Source organism: Megascapheus bottae, chromosome 2, assembly GCF_031878675.1.
Source record: "Megascapheus bottae isolate mThoBot1 chromosome 2, mThoBot2.hap1, whole genome shotgun sequence".
Classification (NCBI taxonomy): Eukaryota; Metazoa; Chordata; class Mammalia; order Rodentia; family Geomyidae; genus Megascapheus; species Megascapheus bottae.
In genome coordinates this window covers 25,283,144-25,306,193 of record NC_143510.1, presented here as the reverse complement: position 1 = coordinate 25,306,193, position 23,050 = coordinate 25,283,144, and the positions used below count along the sequence as shown (strand labels likewise).

The following is a 23,050-nucleotide window of genomic DNA, read 5'->3' as shown; positions in this document are numbered from 1 at the left end:
CATTGTGATGACTAGTTCAAAGGCAGAACTTGAGAATCACAGCTGTGGGAGAGTACTGACCCATGTTGTTTTCAGTGCGGATTCCACATGGACATGATCAAGGGGACTGCAGTTTACAAAATGTCTGTTTCCTTGAATGGGGTACCAAGTCAAGTAACTTAAGCTGATACTACATAGTCCATACGGTGTTCCAGTTCCAAGCTCTTAAGCTCATGTGTTCATTTGATCCTTACAAAAATTATAAAGGAGGAGTATTATATTGTAATTTCTATCCTCCTTTCCTTGGTCCCTTTTTTCTTCTTTTTTTCTTTTTGTGGTACTGGGGTTTGAACTTAGGGTAAATAAATTTACTACTTGAGCCACATACTTCCAGCTGTTTTCACTTTAATTTGTGGATATTGTTCCTCTCCCCACCTCTCTCTGTCTCTCTCTGTCTCTCTTTCTCTCCCCCACCACTGGTTGTGAGAGTTGAACTCAGGGCCTGGGTACTCTCCCTGAGCTTCTTTGTGCTCAAGGCTCATGCTCTACCACTGGAGCCACAGCACCACTTCTGGATTTTGAGTGAATTAATTGGAGATGAGAATAAAAGTCTCATAGGGACTTTTCTGCCCAGGCTGGCTTTGAACTTAGAGCCTCAGATCTCAGCCTCCTGAGTAGCTTAGATTTCAGGTATGAGCCATCTGTATGACTTTGTGTCTCATTTTTGTCTAGGGCTGGCCTTAGTTGGGGGTCCTCGGGTCTATAGCCTCTTACATAACAGAGATTACAGAAATGAATTCTCATGCCCAGTTTGCTTGTTGACATGCTTGTCTTGCTAACTTTTTGTTTGAATTGGCTTCAAACAATGATCCCTTTATCACTGGCTCAGTACAGCTGTATCCCAGGCTTGAGCCACTCCATTTTGCCTATAATTTCTATTTTCCTGTGGCTCAGAGAAGTAACTTTAATAAGATTCGTGCGGGAGGGTGGGCAGGGAAGGGGGTTGTGAGCATACTGAAAGGGGTGTCACTGATCAAGATTCTTTGTATTCATAAACTGCTTTGTAAAGGCAACTCCTTTGTACAACTACTTAAAGATAATAGTAAAAGAAAGGACAGTAAAAAGAAAAATAGAAGGTAAGAAGAAAAAAGTTTCCCTAGCTCAGGAGCATGATAGAATTGGTGTTAAACACAGGCTGTCTGTCAGCAGAGGTCATAACTACTGAACTCTACTACTTCTCTCTCTACCCCTTTTTCTTCCTCAAAGTTCTCACCCTGGCAAGTGACAGAACTCCTTTAAAGATGCATTCCTTAGAACCTTCCTCCTAAATGTGATGGTAATAGCCTGAAGACTATTAGACATTAACTCTGGTCAGGTTCATTTATAAAATACAATAAACTCCAGCAGAGTGCTGGTTCTCTGGTAGCATTTGTGACTTACCAGTTATTATTTAACAATAATAACAGAAAGTATTGACAGGTAGCAAAACAAAAACCTGAATGAAGGAAGAAAAATAAACAGGAAGTAAAAAAATAAAAAAGCAATAAGAAGAAGAGGGAAAAAAATAATCAAGTAGAATGATAGGGCTAGATAAAACAAGGATTCTTTATAGAATAAAGATTCTACAGGAGAACAACAACAACAAAAAACCACTCAAAATTAAACATACAGGGTAGGAAAGTCAAACTCTGGAATATTTACTAAGAAAATAGAAATGTAAAATCTAAGACTAATGTCAGTTAAGAGGTCAGAATACAGGAAATAAGAAGGAGGGAAATTTGTAGTGAAAGGGAGACAAAAGATGCCCTTAATTGGATTTCAAACTTTGGTTATTGTAATTACATGTATAAGTGACATCAACATTCCTTTGTACCATCAGGCAATTTCGCAATCTTTTTAAAATACAGGAAATGCCATTGGTTTTGTCTCAACACTGGTCACTCAAGCCTTGCTTGCTTGTTTATTTTTGTTTTTGTTTTGTTTTCCGAGCAAAAGACATTTCACAAAAGGTTGGCATGTGGGATAAATCTTTTAGAGGAAAGAGGGAGAAATAATTCAAGAGGAAGGAAGGGTTCATTGTGACAAGGGCTGGGTCAGGAAAATGGCCACATAACTACATTCCTGAAAGCAAGGCCTGTAAGAAATTCAACCTGCATGAAAAGCTGTTTTTTCTGCCCTGGAATGGAGCTGGGGTCGCTCTGGAGGCCAGTCACAGAGCCTGCGACTCCAAACATTCTGTTTTAGATTAAGGACTGAGTTCACTCAAGGGGTACAGAGTGCGGAGAAACAGAGATGAAGTCAGCTGGAATCTGAGGGGCCATGTCCTACCTTAAGCTCCCCCGCACCCCGGGATCTGTCAAGGTGGCAGTTGTTCCTGAGTGGGCAAAGATGGTACCAGAGAGGAGGTTGGGCCTTCTAGTCTGTACTTTCTTCTGTCACACTGTGATAGAATAGAAATGTTCCTGGCGTTTGAAAATTGTAGGCTTGAAAAGTGTATTATCTGTCTCTCAAAACTAGTTCTAAAGCTGTGTACTGGTGATTCATGCCTGTATCCCTAGCTACTCAGGAGGCTGAGATCTGGAGACTTAGGATATAGAGGTTTGAGTCTAGCCCAGGTAGAAAAGTCCTTGAGACTCCATCACTCATTAATCAGCAAAAAGCTAGGCTGACTCAAGTGGTAGAGACTGCTGAGCAAACCAGCTGAATGACAGCAAGGTCCTGAGTTAAAACCCTACTATTCACACAAATAAAACTAGGTCTGATCCAATCCAGTGTTCACTTGTCAGTGGTGTAGATTACAAAATGGCTCTCTATCCAATCTTTCAGGATTTGTTTTCTGGGAATCCTTGTCTCTCTGCTCAGTCCCTCTGTCCCAGAGGAGAGATAGCTATGAGGCCATACGCCTTGATTTTATGGAGTTCAAGATACAATGAGCCGAAGAAAGACACATGCTCACTCCATGTGTCATTAAGAAAGATGGCTTAATATATAAAGATATTCCATTAGCCATGAGATAATCAATTTTAGTGACGTTATAAGACAAAACATGTTATCATCTCCATATATATCCAAACTTCTTAATAGCTTTTGTGTCTCATCCACCACATTTGAAGCCATCTCAAAGCCAACAGAGAGTCTGAATGTCTATCTGATCCACATTTGCATGCACTTTCTGTAAGATTTGGCTTATACTTCCTAAGTAGTTGGGGAACTTGGCTGGAGTTGAGTTACTTTCCTGTTTGGTATTGGAATCAGACAGATCTGGTCTATCTTTGGCCATATCACCAGGAAGAGTTGAAACTCAGATATCCGTAAGTAGGTCTTAATGTAGGAGCAGTTTTTGTTTGTTTGTTTGTTTTGGTGGTTGCAGGGCTTGAACTCAAGGCCTGGGTAATGCTCCTGAGCTTTTGAGCTTTTCTTGCTCAAGGCTAGCTCTCTTGTACTTTGAACCATAGTACCATTTCCAGTTTTCTGATGGTTTCTTGGAGATAAGGGTCTCATGGACTTTACTACCCTGGCTGGCTTCTAACCATGATCCATAGATCTCAGTCTCCTGAGTAGCTAGGATTATAGGCATGAGCCACCAGCATTTGATTGTAGTAGCTTTTAATATTTCCATATATTAATAACAAGGAAAAAGATCTGAATTCCTTGCTTCTTATACTAGCACCTGAGGAAATCCCAGCGTCTGATTAGAAAATAATGAATGTTTCCATGCCCCTGTATTCTCTGGCATGAGATCCCTTATTTTATCTCTATGGCAGCTACCTGTCAACATGTGGTGATTGGAGCTATAGTGGGGAGCTTGTACACATCAAGACTATCTAAACAGACCATTAAGTGCTACTAAAGCAACACATGTGAAGGACAGGTCAATAAATCCCCAACAACTGATGTTGCCTGCAAGGAGCTGACTATTGCTGCGTGTTGTCATGTTTACATAAAATCAATTTTACAAGCGATCTTAAATAATTAGAAAGATGCTCTGCAACAGAGGATATTCTCTGTCCACTGTAATAGCGTCAGCGTTCATTTCATTGATCCTTCTCGTCTGATATTACATGTGGGGTTTTCTTTTCCTTCCCAAGCTGCTATCTTCTCTGATAACTTCTTTACTGAAGTTACTGAAATGTTACCTTATAAGGAAGCAAGAAACACATTCTTATCAGTTTTTACTGATGAAGTTACCTATAATCTGAGTCTTCCTGAAGCGCTTGTTTTAACTGCATGCCTCTTTAACTTCAATTTGTGTGTGTGTGTGTGTGTGTGTGTGTGTGTGTGTGTGTGTGTGTGTGTGTGTGTGTGTGTGTGTGTGTTTTGGGGGGGGTGGCAGATAAATTAAGGGAGGAACTAGGTACCAGCTCTACCCAATAAAAAAGCTGAAGGGAAAATAAAAGCTCTGTTAAAACTGTATGAAGATAACAGAAAATGTTTAAATGAATGTAGCTTTCTCTCTCAACATGGTAGTTTACTGGGTAATGTTTATTTACCCTTTTAGAGCTTAAATCAAACAGATCTTTTGTTGATAGCAAGCGCCCATTAATGATACATTGTAGGGGCACAGGATGAAGCCATTGGTTCATTGGGGTGGGCGGGAATCTCCTGTTCCCATGATCTCTTAGCCAGAGGTGCCAAACATTCCTGCTATCCTTCAGGTATTCTTGCTTGTGGCTGTGTTGCTATAAATCCACATTTACTGTGGGATACTGAGGGTCCCATCTGTTCCCTGAAGTGCAGACATAAACTAAGTCTCAGCAAGCCATCTGCAAAGTGCCCTCGTGCATATATTCGGAGCTCACTCAACATGGGGGCTTCTGCAACTTCAAATAAGGTTCATTTTAATTGTCATTGTTAAGATCAAATGCTTCGCAGCTGTTTCTCTTCTGCAGATGAGACAATAATCCTCTTACTTTGATGGTCTATTTGTCATCTAGCTCACACTTCAGTGCTTAGATCTAGTAGGTGCTTACCAACTCTATTTTTGAATTAAAAAGATTTGTGTAGGAGGAAAAAAAAGTGTGGATAGGCACCAATGTGGGGGAAAAATACTGAGAGTCTCAGATCAAAAAGTGGATTCAGGAGACGACCTATTGATGAGCCACTCTGGCCTCAGCCTGCTGGGTCTGGTTTTTCTTTCTCTGGCAAATGGGTGAGGTGAGTCAAGTCTCTCAAGGCCGCTGCCAGCTCTGAAGTTTGGGTTCTATGTTATAGCCATGCTCTTCTCCTGGGTAAAACTATATACTTGCTTGAATATTCTTTTCTGAGGGACATGACCCAATTTGCAAATGTCTTTTCTCTTTCCCTTTTTTTCCCCCTATAATTTGAACTACATCTTTATATAAGCCAGCTCAAAGATTTTTCACTTATCATTAATCACCTATTTTAAATGAAACTACTTACTATAAAAGATGACTTAATTAAGTGTGGTTGGTAATTTCTATCCTCCAAAGACAGCCTATTATTACTATACTGTAAGTAAAACTACAAAGCAATTTCTATAAAGGAATGGGTGGCTGACACAGTTTCCTCCCTGGTGTGCAGGAATGTTCCTATCATCTTGGGATGTCTGTCCCTGTGTCTGTCTGCACACATCTCCTCTCTCCCAACCCTGTGTACTTGTGTGGCACAAAAGCCCAGCTCAGTCTGAAGACTGTTTTATTGAGTTCTCTTTTCAACATGGGTTGGTATTTAGTTTAACAAAAATAGCTAAGAGAGATGAGTCCATGTCCAGGAATACCTATTCTTTCACACCAATAAGTTCAACGGAGTAGGACCTGTCTGAGCAGAACCTGTCATTAACACAACATACTGTTGTTTCAAACATTTGTAGGTCACAAAGAGAGAAAAAGCAAAACCAAGATAGGTTATTAATCACATACCCAGTATTTCTCTATACATACACATGCACACACACACACACACACACACACACACACACACACACACGTGAGCACACACCCGCACCCACACATAATGGGTTGAACAAAATAAAACATTTTTTTTTCATGCAATGAACTACACAGATTCTAGCAAGTCCCTGCTAAGTCTGATTATCTGTGAGGGGCTGGGAAGTGAAACTGTGCATAACTGGGACATGTTGGTAGTTCTCAAGTCCTTTTAGAAGAAATGGAAACTCAAGGTTTGCATGTCTTCTCTGTTTGTTTTGGAATTGCTTCCACCAGGAATATGGGAAACCCAAATTGTCAGAAGAAGCAAAACAACACTAGAGACATCCCAATATGGTTAGAAACAGGTAGCACTTGGAAGACAAGCTCAAGTGTCCCTTACTGTCAACTAAGAAGAAACAGGATGCTCCTCTTGCTTCCCCGGCTGTCATGGTGATGGAGGACTTTGTAGGTAAGTGCGCTTTTACACTTCTGTCAGCAAAAGGCTATTTCTAAATATAAAACATCTAGTGCTCAGAAACAGCTTGTATATTAGTGACCCTCCCAGGAGACCTTCAGTTCCACAGAGCCAGGTGTGGATGATAAGGTGACACAAAAATGGGATTCTATCTAAACCTCTAGAGCTCAAAGCCTGGCAACAACTCACAGTATGTATTTCACTCTAACAAAAGATGCTTTGAGACAGACTGGAATCATGTCCCATTGGACTCATAGCATACTGTATTCCCTATCAATCCTCACAGAGTCCCTACTATGTGCTTCACATGAGCCATTTCTGGAAAGTCAGTAATAAGCTCTACACTTGAGCCTTTTCTGGGAATTCAATAATGAGTTCTGGAGGAGGGAGGGAGGTAGCATTGTGGTAGGAAAAAGAATAATAGGATATCTGAGGTGAAGAGAGAAAGAAATGGGCAATACTGGCTGTGTGGTCAAGTCTATATGGGTCAACAGTAGTTTCTCTTGGATGTTTTCTTAGTTAAACACTGTAGTACAGCATTATACATAATAAAACAATAGTTTCTGAGCTAGCATTTATAAGGCAAGGTGTGATTTTAAGAGCTATACTGAGATTAGCTCATTTATTCCTTGGGAATCCTGAAGAGGTAAACATACCTTACTCTACTTCATAGTTGAGGAAATTGAGCCCTGGGATGGGTCACTAACTCTCAGAGCTACCTAGCTTGTAAGTGGTAGGTGAAAACATGGGTCCTGGGAGTCTGGCTTGACAGGCTCAGATTTTACTCTTAGGAAAAAATGGCACGGCAGATTGTAGTGGACCACAAAGAGTACATGATTTTGGCATGGCCTACGGTGTTCCAGCAGGTTTATACACAGAGAACTTAGGAGAAGGGAATATTGATTGTCCATTATGTGGGGGTCATTTGTTAATTGACAGGAAAAGGTGGAGCCTCTAAAGGATCCATATTTGCCTCTAAAAATGTATTCATTATTTAAACATGCATACTATACTCATAAGGCCCATTGACTCCAGCAGAGTGGGGGGAAAACAAATTACTTCTTAAATTAATCCCAGGAACCAAGGAATCTGAGAGAGACCATTCACCTTACCCAAGACAGTAGTCACTGAGTTATTACAGAGCTTCTTGCTGGGGTGGCACCATGCAAAGGCTAGAGACTGATGTTTGTCATTTTGCTTTCAGACATGAAATACATGAGCGAGTAGGAGGTAATTCAGCTCCAGTGATGGTGGTAGAAATGCTCTGTTATTGTTGCAAAGGGGATGGCTATCTAATTCACATCGAGTCTTATATGTATTGCCTTGTTTGAAGCCAATGAATTTTCAGAGGTAGGATTTGCTGATGGAGTATAATTTCCGAGGCAATATTCTCCACCCAACAGCTCACTCGCACACAGTGTTGGTAGTGAGCACCATGTAGTAACAATTCTTCCTTGTCTGCTACCCTTCTGATTTATTTCTCTCTGGTAAGTTTCCAGTCAAGGCTATTTGCATTCCAGGAGGATAATCTGTGGTCCACTAGGCACCAAAGAAAAAAGTAGAGAATAGACAGCTAGGATGGAAGAAATACAAAAGAAATTTGAGGTTCCTCCCTGTGAAGTTGGTCTACTTGTGGTCCCGCAGTTCTTTTGTGGGTAAAGTCAGGGTTGAAACTGTTCAGTGTGGCTGCATTTCTATAAAAAAAATCACTAGGACTTGCTTACTGTGACGTGCAGAATCCATCGTGTCAGAGGAAGGGGATAGGGACAACTCATTTGTCCACTAGATCTACTCTCTGTTCTTGGTCAGTTCCAGAACATTAACATTTAATCTGGCTTCTGGATGGAGACTGATTGCCATGAAAAAAGGAGAGTAAGGGTGAAATGTTTACTCTTCCAGTTTCCTTCCAGTTGGAGGAAGAAGGCCCCTTCTTGTGTGGCATGCCCTTTCCCCAAACTCCCCAGTATCTTGGAACTTTCCTCCTAAGCTTTCCTAACTAGTCATGGCAATGAAGTTCTACCATTACCAGTACTAGGGCACTTCATTAGTTGTTAACCCTATCCAGGCCTTAAGAGTCTCTTCAATCAGTGTCCTGGCAACTTGCCTGATGTGAAGTCCAGCCATGGGACAGCTTGTCCTGACATGCCCTGCTTCCAGGCACTTCCTCCAAGCATAGTGAATGTGTCTGTGCTTGACTCTGGTGGCTGGCCCCACCTGCTCCACAGCCAGCTCTGTTCAGCAAGCCCTTCTATTTCACCATTCACCCTGCTCATGAATTTGCATGGATCACTGGAAGGAAGATAGGACTCAAATTTGAATAGGACTTTAGCTACTAGTGGCTTGAACTATAAGAACATATCTGAAGATCTATCTTTCTCCCTTTCTTTCTTTCTTTCTTTCTTTCTTTCTTTCTTTCTTTCTTCCTTCCTTCCTTCCTTCCTTCCTTCCTTCCTTTCTTCCTTTCTTTCTTCCTTCCTTCCTTTCTTTCTTTCTTTCTTTCTTTCTTTCTTTCTTTCTTTCTTTCTTTCTTTCTTTCTTTCTTTCTTTCTTTCTTTCTTTCTTTCTTTCTTTCTTTCTTTCTTTCTTTCTCCCTTTCTTTCTTTCTTTCTTTCTTTCTTTCTTTCTTCTCTCCCTTTCTTTCTTTCTTTCTTTCTTTCTTTCTTTCTTTCTTTCTTTCTTCCCTTCTTTCTTCCTTTCTTTCTTCCTCTCTCTCTCTCTTTCTCTTTCTTTTGATGATTTATAGTATGTACTGTAATCTAGGCAGACATTGTTTTAGCTTCTCATCTGTAAGTTACTCCAATTCCTATTTTATTCTTTTCCTGTCTCTATTAGTGGTCTATTACTAAGAACTGGATAACATGAATGCTAAGACCTGACTGTCTTCTCAATCTGGAGTAAGTTCAAGTCACTGACAGTTATCTGAAAGGACAGGTGTCTTAGAGGAGCATAGATCACAGGGTGAGAAGTGACTACAATGTGATCAGTTCCCTGCTGCATTTATCCTACCTCTCAATTATCGAAGAAGAATACCCAGCAATGCGGTACAGAATATGCAGTATATATCCTCAGCACATGAAGCAATGTGTTCCTGAAGTAGGTAACTAGGCAACTCATCTTCAGACTGGATCTCATAATTCAAAATGATTAGTGAAGAACTGTTTAGGATATCTCAACATTAATGTTCTGATTTCTGGGAATTTATCTCTCTTCTTTTCTCCTTTCCTCTCCTCCCCTTCCCTCCTCTTCCTTTCTTTCCCCTCCTCTGTTCTTTTTTTCATTTTTTCCATATATTTTTATTGTAATTAATTGAAGGGTTACATTATATTCACCAGATAGAAAGTGCATTACCCTTTCTCATGTCTTGGTCCTCATTTCCCCTCTCCTCCCCCGCTCATTTTGATTTCCCCCTTCCCTATCCAATTTCAAATAACCAAATAGAAAGATATCCAATATATCAGATAACAAGGTGAAATATTATAACAATATGAGATAACCAAGGGACAGCAAAAGAGATGAGAGATAACATAGTACATTAAGGACAACAATCACTCATTATTTGGCTTTTGTTTCTATATCCTGGAGGTCCTTACCCTCCTCTGTTCTTATTTCCTCCTTCTCCTTCTCCTCCTCCTCCTTCCCCCACTCCCTCTCCTCTTCTCCTCTTGACTACAGATTTACATACCATTACATAACAACTCAGGAAATTTTATTTCCAGCCCTAGCCTCTCTCCTTTACTATTGTTCTGTACAGAGCAGTCCACCTAGCATTTTTTTAAATTCCTGGATGTCTAATTGATATTTCAAACAAATGATTCCAGACCAGAACGTATGACTGCTTTATGCTCTGTGTCTTCCACTGAGACTTGCTCCTCTGTCACTCTGCTCCACGTCAGAGGAGACACTGCTGTTCACCCAGTTGCTCAGGTCACCAACTTTCTTTTTTTTTTTTTTTTGCCAGTCCTGGGCTTGAGCTCAGGGCCTGAGCACTGTCCTTGGACTTTCTCAAGGCTAGAGCTCTACCACTTGAGCCTTAGCACCGCTTCTGGCTTTTTTCTATGTATGTGGTACCGAGGAATCGAACCCGGGTCTTCATGCATGCTAGGCAAGCACTTTAACCACTAGGCCAAACTCCTGGCCCCCCCAACTTTCTTGGGTTTTTCTTTTTCCCCATGCTCCACACTGCCTTTCTTCTGTACATGCTGTTGACTAATCCCAACACATGTTCCAAATCTCTCCATTTCAGTTTCCCAGTAGTGAGAAATGATCATCTTCTGCCTGGAGAGTACCATTGCCTCTTAATTGGTCTTTTATGCTTCCATTATTATCTTCTACAAACTCTCTTTGCTATAGCCAAAGAGCCAGTTATTAAAATCAGTAAGTTTCATCTGCTTGTGATTTTGCATCCCAGAGGGCATCTGGGAAATGTTTAAAGGTACTTGTAGTTGACACGTTTGTGGAGGGTGAGTGCCTCTACTGGGTAGAAGCAGAGAGCGGCTCTGACCATCTTTCAATTGCAGAGTGTCTGCAATCAACAAACTTCCCAGAACCAGATGTCAAAAGAGCTAAAGGTGATAACTATTACTTAAATGGAAATAGGGCCCTATCATGCACTCCTTTAAAATCCTCCAATAGTTTCTGTACCTGAAATCTGTATTTTCTACAGTAGCCTATGTGACCTCAAAGGAGATTTCTGGGGGCCTTGACATATATCCCACCCGCTTTTTTTTTTTTATTCACACTGTCCTTCAAATAGGCCAGGCTTATTCTTCAAGATGCTTTTTCCATTGTGAAGGTCCCCTTGTCATAGGTACTTGGTTGATGGGGCCTTACCCATCACCCGGCCTCACAACCTCTTCACACATTTCCATTGCACAACCAGAGTTTATCCTCTCTTCCCATGCAGTATTCTATTTTTTTTTGACTTGCATGTATTTCTATATTGATCGTTAGCTCATGAGAGATAGGAACAGTTCAAACATTATCTACAAAACCACAGTGAAAGTTCTGTCAATATTTGTTGAATGAATTAAAGTCATGTTTGTACAGTAAAGGCTGAGTGGGTTTGTGAGTTTTTTTTTCCGAGTATTTTAATAAGAAACATCTTATAGAAGAACAATTTTTGTTCCAGGGCCAACAATTGTTCAAACATTTACTGAGCCACCTCCCACGGGACAAGTACCCTCCTCCCTACGTACCTACAGTCATTTTTTTTCATTGACTTCCAAACTCATCTATGTCTTTACTAATTCAGTAGTTGGGAAGTTGGAAATGATCAGAGATTCTTTGCTCTTCATGATAGTCTGAGAATATCTCTAGCTCTTGAGAAACCCACAGGCTGAACTTGCTGCAATCATCTAAGAAATTCACTCTGGTCACCCCTCTTTGCTCATGAGTTATTGTGTCACTCACTGTTCTGGTGGCCTGCATGTTGTCATACTTCCTATGTTGATTCACAGTTGAAACCCTGGAACTTGTGAATGTGAGTTAATTAGGGAAAACAAAGGTTTTTGCTCTGTGAGATTATCCTGGTGGATTTTGAATCCAATAAGTGTCTTTAGGATGTATAGAAGAGACACATGGATGAAGAGAAGAGCATGTGAAATTGTAGATATAGAATGGAGTGATGAAGTCACAAACGAAGGAAACCCTGGAGTCACCAAAAGCTAGAGGACCAAGAAGATATGATGATGGGAATGCAACCCTGCCAAAGTTAAGGTGTTGCCAATAATAGTAGAAAGAATTAGGGCCTTTAGAAGTGATTAGGCCAAGATCAGTGTACTCTCCAGAATAGGATTAAAGCTCTTAGGAAAGCAGTTTAATGTGGTATTGGGTGAATTTGCCTTGTTAGTTTCCCCCATGTAAGGGCACATTGTCTCTCAGCTAGTAGATAGAGCATTTAGCACAGAGCAGATGAAATTCCCCGTTCTTTGATCTTGGCTTTTCCGGCCTCCAGAACTCTTGAGAAATAAATTTTCATTCTTAATAAATTACATAGTGCATGGCATTCTCTTTCAGCATCACCAACGGACTAGGACAGAGGTTCTCCCCGGAAACCTCTCACAGGGATACAACCAAGCTGGATTGGTTTGGGGACTTCTGTTTTCCAGAGCTGGGAGAGAATAAATATATGTTATTTTAAGTCACTGGATCATTTGCTATGACAGCCACAGGAAATTAATATAAGCTCCCACATAGCACAATCCCTCCTCTACACCTATTGCTTCAGGCTCTCCTCGCTTTGGCCTCTGCCTCCTTTCCCATTCCCATCTTGGGTCTGCTTCCTCTGGCTATGCCTTCTTCAGGCTGGCTGCCACCACAACTCCTAACCCCCGCTTTATTCTTCAGATGGCCTTTGTTTGCCCTTTTCCCCAACTCCTTTTCCCTCTAGTTAAATTGGAAATTTGCTTGCATTTCAAGACTCACTTTAGTTTCCAGCTCATTCCTTTCCTTTATGACATTTCTCTCAGTGCCTACTGGTACCATAGACTTTTTTTTTTTTTAGTATGAGTGTGTTCTGCTAGTTGTTTTATTAATCAATTCTGAAATATTTCATGAATACAATATCCTTATTTAAAAAAGGGACTATAGATAAAGCTAATGTTTCCCTCCCAGAGATAGGCATTGTACTTTTTCAGATTTATTTCACCTGTAAAGTAAATCTCAAAAAATGAATAGGTTTAATTTTTTTTTAATTTTTATTTTTGTTGGTCATGGGGCTTGAACTCCGTGCTTGGGCACTGACTCTGAGCTCTTTTGATTAGGGCTAGTGCACCACTGTGAGCCCCTTCTGAGAACTATTTTTTTATGAGGCCTTAAAACTATAAACTATATATTTGTGGATATAAATATGCATGCATAGGATGCATATAACTGTATTTAATATGTCTAGATAATGTGTGTTATTGAGCTTCCTGTGATTATTGCCCTAAAAAGAGAAAAATTTGATGTTGGCTCATAAATTTGGGAGTCTAATCTATGATTGGTTAGTCTTGTGTCAAAAACCATTCCCTTCATGACCAGGATAAAAATAGAGAAAGGAAGAGACCAGGGCCCTAATATAACCTGCCAGAGCATGTTCTCAAGAGCCTAAAATCTTTCCCTAGGTCCCACCAGTCAAATGTCCCATCACATTCCAATCATGACACTGACCGGGAATCAAGTATATCCCAGATTCAAACTACAGCTTGCACATACTGTGTTCTTCTCTGTGCATCTTCATTTACTTCCTGTACTAAAAGTTGAACATCTAGGTTGCTTGCCATTTGTTACTCTAACGAATGTGGGGGTGAGAGTCAGCGAATGCCCTTGCATCAGCCTATGTGATAGCAGAATCAGAAGAAAGGAGCACATATTTTACATATTTCAGCAAATACCACCAAATCTCTCCATGTGGAGCTGGAGAGAGAAAGAGTAACCAATCTTTGGGTTTTGATTGGCTCGCCACAGAATGTTTGCATCACAAGGGTCAGCATCATATTCTTTTCATTATCTCATATCTTCGTCATTGTTCTCAGCTTCCTACAATAGTGATGGACACAGAGTAGGTGTAAGAGAAAAAAAAAGGCTGGTGAGATGATGCTCTCATATTCTGTAAGCAGAATTACTTCCATTTTGCATGCCAATACCTGGTAGTGTCTCCTAACCAATGCATGATCCAAAATACTTGTAACTGGAGTTATAAAATATGCTCTCAGTCCATCACTGTACTTTTTGTTTACCAGTTCCTGGCAATGCCATTTAGGCGTTTATAAAAGTCAGAAACTAATATGCAATTAACAAATGTGAGCTCTTTCCTCACCCCTCACCATTGAACACAATTTCAATTGGGGATTTCATATATCCAGCAAATCGTTTACATATATTATGCTTCGGTGTGTAAGCGGTTCTCACAACCATGATGTGGCCAGACTCGTCACTTGTAATCTCATGAGGAACAGTCATACTTAGCGTTGGGCATTGTTCAGAGGGTCCAGATCATGTACTAGAAAAAGAAGCTAGGGATGAAAGAAGCATTGACTCCATTGGCTGATTCCACACTGTGTTACAATTGGGCAGATCCCACTTAAAGTGAATGAATACACCTGGACGTATACATGAAATTAGAAGTGATAATGAGCTCATCTATGAAGACTCAGGCATGTCTGTCAGCAGCTCAGGAGGCAAAGCAGAATCCAGAATGCCTTGTGGGGATGTAGTCTTTCCATGACTACATGAACAATTTCTTAGTGGAAGATTGCCCTCTCTTTTTATTTGTATGTGGTGTTTAGCTACATTACCAGTGTATATGTATACACATTGTGTACATGGGTGTGTATATGTACACACTTTGAGAGACCGAATCAGTAAACATCTAGGAACTTCTCTGGGTTGTGTATAGTGTGGTGTACATAATATACCTCTTAGTTGTGACAAACAAAAAACACTAAGCTTTTTTTCTTGACTTAGATGGTAGAGCTTCTCATCACCAATCTTGATGGCCGTTTTAAAATTTGAAGAATGTTTCAGCTTTTTTAAAGTGCAAGGGAAAACTCTCAGTTACCTACTCTAGAAATTAACTTCATAATTCACAGAGTGATTAAAACAGTACACAAAAAGAAATTTAGAGTCTGCTATAACTTGCCAACTTTTCATTTTGCCAAGGGAGGACATTAAAAAAAGGAAGAAAAACAACTGTTATTTACCACTATGCCATCCTCCATCTCCCAGAAAGGTCAAGTGTGACATTCTCAGAATAAGGAGAAGACTCTTAGCTTAGTGAAATTGAGGTTAATACAAAATGTAGGCTTACAACAAACATATCTTCTATTGGGTTCTTCTGAAATCTCACATGATATCCAATGGTTGTCCATGTTTGGGCTGGACTAGGAGATTGATGGGTGGGTTCAGACCTGCTTATGGTGGGTTCTGTTTCAATCCAGATGTTTGCCTGAGCAATACCAAAGTGGGGAAGCTACTAGTCAGGTCAGCTCCCTGGGCCCTTTAGAGGAAACACAGGAAGAACTTTCTGTGACAGAGGTAGGACTGATGCCATTTTTCAGGTGCTGAGGGCCATTGCTCAAAGGTTACCAGAGTTTGCGCTTGTCTACCAAGGAGAGATTCAACACTGAGAACTCAGCTTTTCAAGCAGATGTTAATCAGCCTGTTCGCCTTTTGCTTGGCCCAGTTGTTAGGCCATTTTGAGAAAATGCAGTGAGAATCTCTGGAGAGCTCTAGTTTTGTGTGTTTAGACTGATAATTAGGAAGTGACACAAACCCTTGGCTGGAGTGAGTTCATTGAGACACCCAGCACAAGTAACAAGAACATCACTCAATATAGATTTTTGCCATGCAATAGTAAGCTTCATGAAAATGGAGATTCACTGGTGTTTAAGAGCAATAGCTATAAATAATTTTGAGTTTTCCAAATGCATTCCTTCATGCTTAGTTGTGTAGCCTCCTCTCCACTCCTATTTGTTACTTTTCTAGGAATTTCAGTCCTATCACCAAGACCCTAGCCTCTTCTAAAACAGTATAATTGAAAGCCTTAAAACATTTGACAGTTTAACCTGATTGTTTGTCTCACGCAGTTAACAACTGCAATTATTATAGGTGGCTAGTGTTTGGTATCCTTTTCTCATTGTTATTTTTTTCTAACACAATAATAATGCCAAGGAGGTGGAAAGTGTCCTAATAGGAGGAGAGGCAGGCAACCCTAAGAAAATCAGCTGCAGGTTCAAATCCTGGCTCTTGTACTTGTTTACCTTACAAATGAGGCCTAATGCTTAATGTCTTTAAGCTCCAGTCTTCATTTGTAAAAATAACATCCACATTACAAGGCTGCAATAGGTACTAAAGAAAGTGGATCAGAAGTTTTAGCACAGTCCTTACTATATCAGGTAAATATAGTCTTTTCACACCCCTGTAGAAAAAACATCCATAGCAAATAATGGGTCCTATACTCTCCACAAGGATATATACATGTCTGTTTCTATGCTATCTGGAGTTGGAAGAAAGTGAGGTTTTCTTTTCATTTATTAGGAAAACTAGGCATTTGGCTTCCTTAGCTCCTGTGAGGTAGTTAGATGTACGTATTTTTGTTTAAACGGTAGGTCTGTGTGAGACCATCCCTTTAGGGCCTTTACTCAGCTACCATCTTGCTCCACTATCAAGCTGTGGTTTCAAAAGCACCAGAGACGTGGGATGCCTGTTATGTATTTCCTAAGTTAGACCATAGAGAGTTGTGCTGCTGTATTCCCTGAAGTGTTTATACTGAAGCATTCACAAACCTGTGTCATTGCTTGGTGGCCTCCCTGCTGTGAGGAAGCCCCCAGCCTTTGCGTCATCTTAGCTCACTGTACCAGCTGACATGGAAGTGAGTAATCCTCTATGTAATTGTCACATCAGCCTTAAATCATTCTTTTCCTTTGGACATTTTTAGTTGTCTCCTTTAAACCTCATAAAGCAGATAGAAACTATTTCTTGGACACCCTCTCTGAATTTCCGACTTGTAGAAGTTGTAAAAATTGGAATAAAGTTTGAGATGGTTTGGTACACAGTGCATGTAACTGGAATGTAGAACACATTTTCAATTAGAGAAGACAGAAATTGTGCATGGATTATTTACTCTTTTATGGTACATAGGATATTATGGGGAAGAAGAGAGACCCTTATAAACCCTTACATTCAAAATGTCAGGTCCTTTGAATGATGGGAAATTTCATCTAGGTAGATTCAAAATAACTACCAAAACAAAGCATGCAATAGACAGTATAAAATGGAAAATCTTAAAAAAAATTGCAAGTTTTTTGAAAAAATTGAAAAATTGAAAATGATACTCATAATTCAAATCCCAGAAGAATGTCATAGCAAATATATAGTCTGAGAAATATCATGGAAGTAACTTGAAGAACTAAAAATTTTAACAAAAGTATGGCTACATATTAGTTGACATAATGAAGTCATTAGATCTTCAAAAACAAGAGGGAGCTTTGATAAATATTTCATAATTTTATTACTTTCACTTGTTTAAAAAATCAAGATAGAAGTCTTGCAAGGTTTCATATTGAATGAGATGTGAATGCCATAGGATAATTAAAAAAAAAACAGTGATAGGATTTTATTTGTGTTATGTTGAGAAAAAGACCTACAGAAATAAAAGGCAAGGGAAGGAAATCAGGTAGTAAGTGAGAAATAACAGTGGTTTGGTTAAAGATGATAAGAGTAGAGAAATTATGATTGTAGATACATACTGAAGGAAGAGTTGCTAAGATTTCCTCACAGACTACATATGGTATGAGAAAGAAAGAAAAGAGAAAAGAATAATTGCAAAGCTTGTAGCCTGAGCAGCTGAAAAGATGTTATGCCATATCCATATCAGGGAAGATTATTGGGGAAAAGATTTTGGGGAGGGCTAATGTTGGGAATTCAACCTTGGCTCCCTAGTTAGGTGTCTAAGTAGAGACATCTAGTTGGCAGCTGGATGTCTGAGCCTGGAGATAAACACTGCAATGTGTTAACTGTAGATATTCTGCAGATTCAGTTGAATGGCCCAATAGCCATTCTTTTCTTTGCTACCCAATACACTTTGTTATACCTCCCTAGGAAAGATTTTTTTTAAATAATTTTCTTTGTTCTACAATTTCTAAAGACTCTTCTTATCTTCCTTTCTGCACAATGAACTCCTCAAATTGCATCCTATGCAATTTTATATCCTTTATTTTATCTACAAAATATTGCTTAGATTGAATCATGATAGTCTTTGAAGCTCTTCATTAGGTTTTCATATTTCAAATGCTAAGACTTGTAAATGGGTTGAAGTGATACTTGTAATCTCTTTTTCTTATTTATTAACATTTGCTATAAAATTCAAACTCTGTTTTCATGTTCTCTTTAATATAAGTTGTTACCTCTGTCTTTCTCTTCTCTACTTCTCTCCTTCTTCTTTCCTCCCTCCCTCCTCTCCTCTCTCATATGCCAGTGGGGCACTATTCCTTAGCTTTTTCACTTAAAGTTGGCACTCTACCACTTGAAACATCTCCATTTTTTGGATGTGTGTGTGTGTGTGTGTGTGTGTGTGTGTGTGTGTGTGTGTGTATTGCCCATCCTGTGGCTTAAACTCAAGGCCTGGGTACTATCTTTGACCTTCTTTTGCTGGCACTACACAGTGCCACTTCTGCTTTTTTTCTGTTTCTGTGGTATTGAGGAATCAAACCTGGAGCTTCATGCATGCTAGGCAAGTATTATACCACTAAGCTAAACTCCCAGACCCCTAGACTTATCTTTTTATGTGGTTAATTGGAGATAAGAACCTGAGACTTTCCCACCAAGGTTGGCTTTGAATTTTAGTTCTCAGAAGTAAGCATCCTGAGTAGCTAGGATTACAGGTATAAGACACCAATGTCCATTTTTTTTCTTTGAAACTGAAAATTAGTAAGGTGACATTGGTAAGATGGCCAGAGATGCTTGGTATCTTTCTCTTCATAACAAAGGCCTGAAACTAGGAGGAAGCAGTAGCTGTTTCTCTGTAGTGTTTAAGGCCCAGCCTCTGATTGTAGTGATGAGTATTGTAGTCGCTGCCAAGCCTGGAGGTACAGAATGGCCTGAGATCTGAGAACATACTACCCCCCATTTCATCTCGTAGGACCAACCCTAAACTCCAAGGTTGTCATCTGGGCCAGTATTAAAGCAGGAGATCCATAGCAGCTCTCATACATGCTACAGACACATGAGGAATTCACTGCTTGCTCCTGCAGGCCCCAGCCCTGTTTGTGTGGCCATCACGCTTCCACATTGCTGCACTGTGTCCCACTGTGGTTCTTACTGCACAAAGCCATCTTAAGACTTTCTTGCTGACTGAACCTTTTATTTATTTCATTTTTAATTTATTTTGTTGTATGTGGGGTCACAGTTACATAGTAAGGAAATGAGTATGTACTTGTTGAACATTGATACTCCTCTCTCTTGTTTTTCTACCACTTTCCCTCCTCCCTCAAGTTAAAGCAGTCAAGAGGCAATCTCCTGCCCCAGGAAGCATCTGGGTGGCCCACCCCGAGCAGCTTGGCCTGTAGAAGCTCTCAGAAAATACTTGGACATTCTGTCCATCCATGTGCCAATTTAGAAGTAGCTAAGTGGTCTGTCCATACATTTTTGGCATTAGGAAAGAGCCAGTGACTAACTCTGAGCAGTTATGGCTGCCAAGGCTCTCAGGAATCAGCCAGGTGGCTCTGTGGTGCTGTATTCAGATCTGAAAAGTTGCTGGACAGTCCACTCTGATTATCTCCAGTCACAGATACCTTACCTGTGACTCTAGAAAATAACTGAGCAGCCTTTCTTGTGTAAACTGACCTGACCAATGTCCTTGGCAGCCACAACGGGGCATGTATGAACATGTCACAATGAGATTCTCCTCTTGCAGCAACTTTATGCTAACATATATGTATATATTTAAAATAACTATACTAGGGACATCCTCTGCAGACGAATAGCAATTAGGAAAAAGAACATCAGCTGTTAGAAGTGGGAAGCCAAACCCAGGCGGATTAAAGGCAACCACACAAACAGAATGCCTGTACCCAAAATTCATGACAGGAGCAGATTTGATTGAAATGATTCCTTGTATGACCAAGGGGTAAAATGCTGGATTCCATGAGACCTAAAAGCTCTGGCAGATAGAGCTGTCATGAAATGGGGGAAAAAGACTAAAAAAGAAAAAGAAGATTCCGCACACAAATTCAGAACCAACCCATGCTCAATAACAAGAGACCCAGTGGTAATGAGTGGGTGTCCAGTGCTTAGCCTTGCTTAGATGCATAGTACAAACCTCTATAATCAGATTCACTTACAGCATACATGGGTCACATGTTGTGACTATATGCCAGGTGGTAAAAATATTAGAAATATTAACTTATTTAATTATCTTGTAAGCCCATGAAGCAAGGAAAAAACATTTCTTTTTCCAGTTGAGTCCTATATAGGAGAGCTGTGATTCCCATGTAGCAGATTGAGCCCAACTACATGCCTGCTTGCGTGCTATGCTGTGCTACATGTAAGTGGAAAGAAGATGCCACAAACTACTGTTCCTGTGATTCAAAACTTCAACATCCCACATCACAGAGCTCAGTAATACCAAGCCAGATGCTTCCACACAAAAGCCATAACAAAGTACAGTGTTATTTCTCTCCTTCCTTCCCCACCCTTGCTCTTGTTTCTTTAAATTTATTTTTATTTATTTAATTATTTAGTCTAGGTTGGCCTTGAACTCTCAATCCTTCTTCCTCAGTCCCTAGAGTTCTAGGATTACAAATGTGTATCACCATACCCAGAACAGGCAAGTTCTTAAATATGATCGCCTCCATGTTCTCTGAATATGTTCAACTCTATCACCAATAAATACAATTCAATAAAAGCAGAACAAAACGAATGGGCTATTTACTGCAGAGCACAGAATTGGAGGGCATAGTTTGGTTTCCAGTGAATTGTTGAAAGGCAGGATTGTGGAAGACCAGTAGTTTTACCTCCCGCTCCTCAGTACATGGGGACCTATAGTAACTTAATTAGCTTATACCACAGGAAGGTTTCCCATGGCTTATGATAATTCCTTTTCTCCTTGGTCCAAAATAACATCATATTAAACAGATGAGTTGCTTACAGTTCTGGGTCCGAGAGGATGTTGATCCCAAATGTTGGAAATGAGAAGAACAGACGACCCCTGAGAGGAAATTGCAGAGAGGAAAAACATACCATGAGGGCACACGGTCACAACCTGACTTAGCATCCTGTAAAACGACAGTCTCCTTGAGGATTTTCCTGATTACAGTTTTCAGATGCATGAAAAGTTTCATGGGATTTTCCTACTTATTGAGTTGCAAAAATACAAGAAAGTTCCCAAGTCACACAACAGACTTGTCTCACTTGAGGATTTCTGCCAGACAGTGTGGAAGGTTACATTTAAAAAAATAGCATTAGGTAACAGTTCTGGGAAGAGGTGAGTTGTTAATCACAAGAAATCATGGTCTGGGAAGTGGCTCTGTGGCTCAGTGGTAGAGTACTAACATTGAGCTGAAGAGCTCAGGGACAGCACCTAGGCCCAGAGTTCAAGCCCCATGACTGGCAAAAAAAATAATCATGGTCTCTATATTGAACATAATCTTTTAATCAAACAGTTAATGTTGGGGGAGGGGGATTTGTGAAAGCTATGAATGTGCACTCCAGAAAAATACATGAACATATATAATTGTCATGTACTGCATTCTATTTTATGGAGTTTATAAACATCTACATTCCTTGCTTCCCTAGGAAGCAACTAATAGAATTCTAAAGCTGGTTTAAGATGATAGTTTAAGATTGTCCTTAATGTTACAATTGCAGCAAAGACTACTGGGGAATTCTTTGGCATTGTCTTATCTTTTCTGTCTAAAGAAGAAAGTTTAGCTATGTGTGGGTGGCTTGTGATTTATTTATCCCAACTGCTCAGGAGGCTGAGATTTGGAGGATGGAGATTCAATGACAGCCTGGACAGAAATGTGTGAGATTTCATCTCTAGTTAACTAGCAAGATGCCAGAGTAGAGGAGTGGCTTAAGTGATAGGGAATCAGCCAAATGGGCCTCAGGCCTTGAGAGCAAAATCTGGTATCAGGGGAAAAAGTTTCAAGGTTAAGAAGTATAAACATTTCCAGATATTGAGGACATTTTTCAAAGTGAAGAATTATCAGTGAGGCAAGAAATAATGAGTTTGGGGTTCAGTTCTTTTGTTTTAGTATTTACATCTGTATTTGTTAATGATACTAGGGCTTGAACTCAATTATTATTATTATTAATTTTAACAAACATTACTGCATCTCCTTGGAGTAAGATGAAAAACATCCCAGCCACAGTTTCCTCCCAAGGGATATAAATTTTGCTGTTCCGTTTAATAAGTTAAAAGAATTGGTTTCTAGAGAAAACTAGCTGGAATCAGATAAAAACAGGAAGGAAAAAAAGAGAAAAGCTCTTTCCAGGCATCTTCCTTTGATACTGTCAAGCTCAGGAAGCAAACTTAAGGGGTCCAATATAAAATTCCATCATTGTTTCTCCCGTTCATGATTTGCTCATGAATTAATTTAAACAAGTTTTCATTGAGATCCCACCCCATGGCAGACTTTGCGATGAGTGACATGTAATTAATTCAACACATCCTGTCTAGAAATGCCAGTAAGGTCCTGTGGGCTTTCAGAGCCAGGTTTCCTGCCTTACTGATGTCAACTTCATCATCATCCATCACCCAAACAGGTGAATGAGTTAACTGAAGGCCTAATGGGGGCATCACATCATCAAAGGTCTGTACTTCAAAGTAAAAGCAATTGTGGGTTGAGAATGCTTCCAAAAGGCAGGTGAAGACTTTGCTTTAGTTCTGTAATCTAAGTCCCTCATGTTACTTGGTATATAGTAAGAACTCAATGAACGTTTGTTGAGTAGATGTAAGATTTTGCTACTCTATTTTTCAACAATTTTAATAATAACATAGTAATGATCATACCTAGTATATAAACGAGGAAAGCTGAGTCCTGGAGAAGTTTAGTGACAGATCAGGGCTACTTACTGGAGGATTCTATCTTTTCAGATCTTAGTGAAAGTTCATCCTATAAGCACACAGCCTACCAGGGACTAATTATTTCTTCTACTTGGCTTCTACTACTAGCTAGAATTAAAACAAAGAGAGAACACACACACACACACACACACACACACACAC

The 23,050-nt window shown here is 39.9% G+C and overlaps 1 protein-coding gene and 1 long non-coding RNA gene across 2 annotated transcripts in view; one reads left to right on the top strand and one right to left on the bottom strand.

Annotated features, from left to right (window-relative positions):
- The window catches only part of Rarb (retinoic acid receptor beta), a 177,751-nt gene extending 171,422 nt beyond the window's left edge, over nucleotides 1-6,329 (bottom strand). Inside the window, exon 1 of the mRNA XM_090322355.1 lies at nucleotides 6,268-6,329. Coding sequence (XP_090178481.1) covers nucleotides 6,268-6,316 — 49 coding nt within the window. The 5' untranslated portion in view covers nucleotides 6,317-6,329. The remainder of the gene's footprint in view (nucleotides 1-6,267) is intronic.
- Nucleotides 2,273-20,643, top strand: LOC150066585 (uncharacterized). Its single transcript, XR_016533404.1, has 3 exons — nucleotides 2,273-2,384; nucleotides 6,162-6,336; nucleotides 20,280-20,643. It is a non-coding gene; the product is annotated as an uncharacterized LOC150066585 (long non-coding RNA).
- The last annotated feature ends 2,407 nt before the right edge of the window (nucleotides 20,644-23,050 follow it).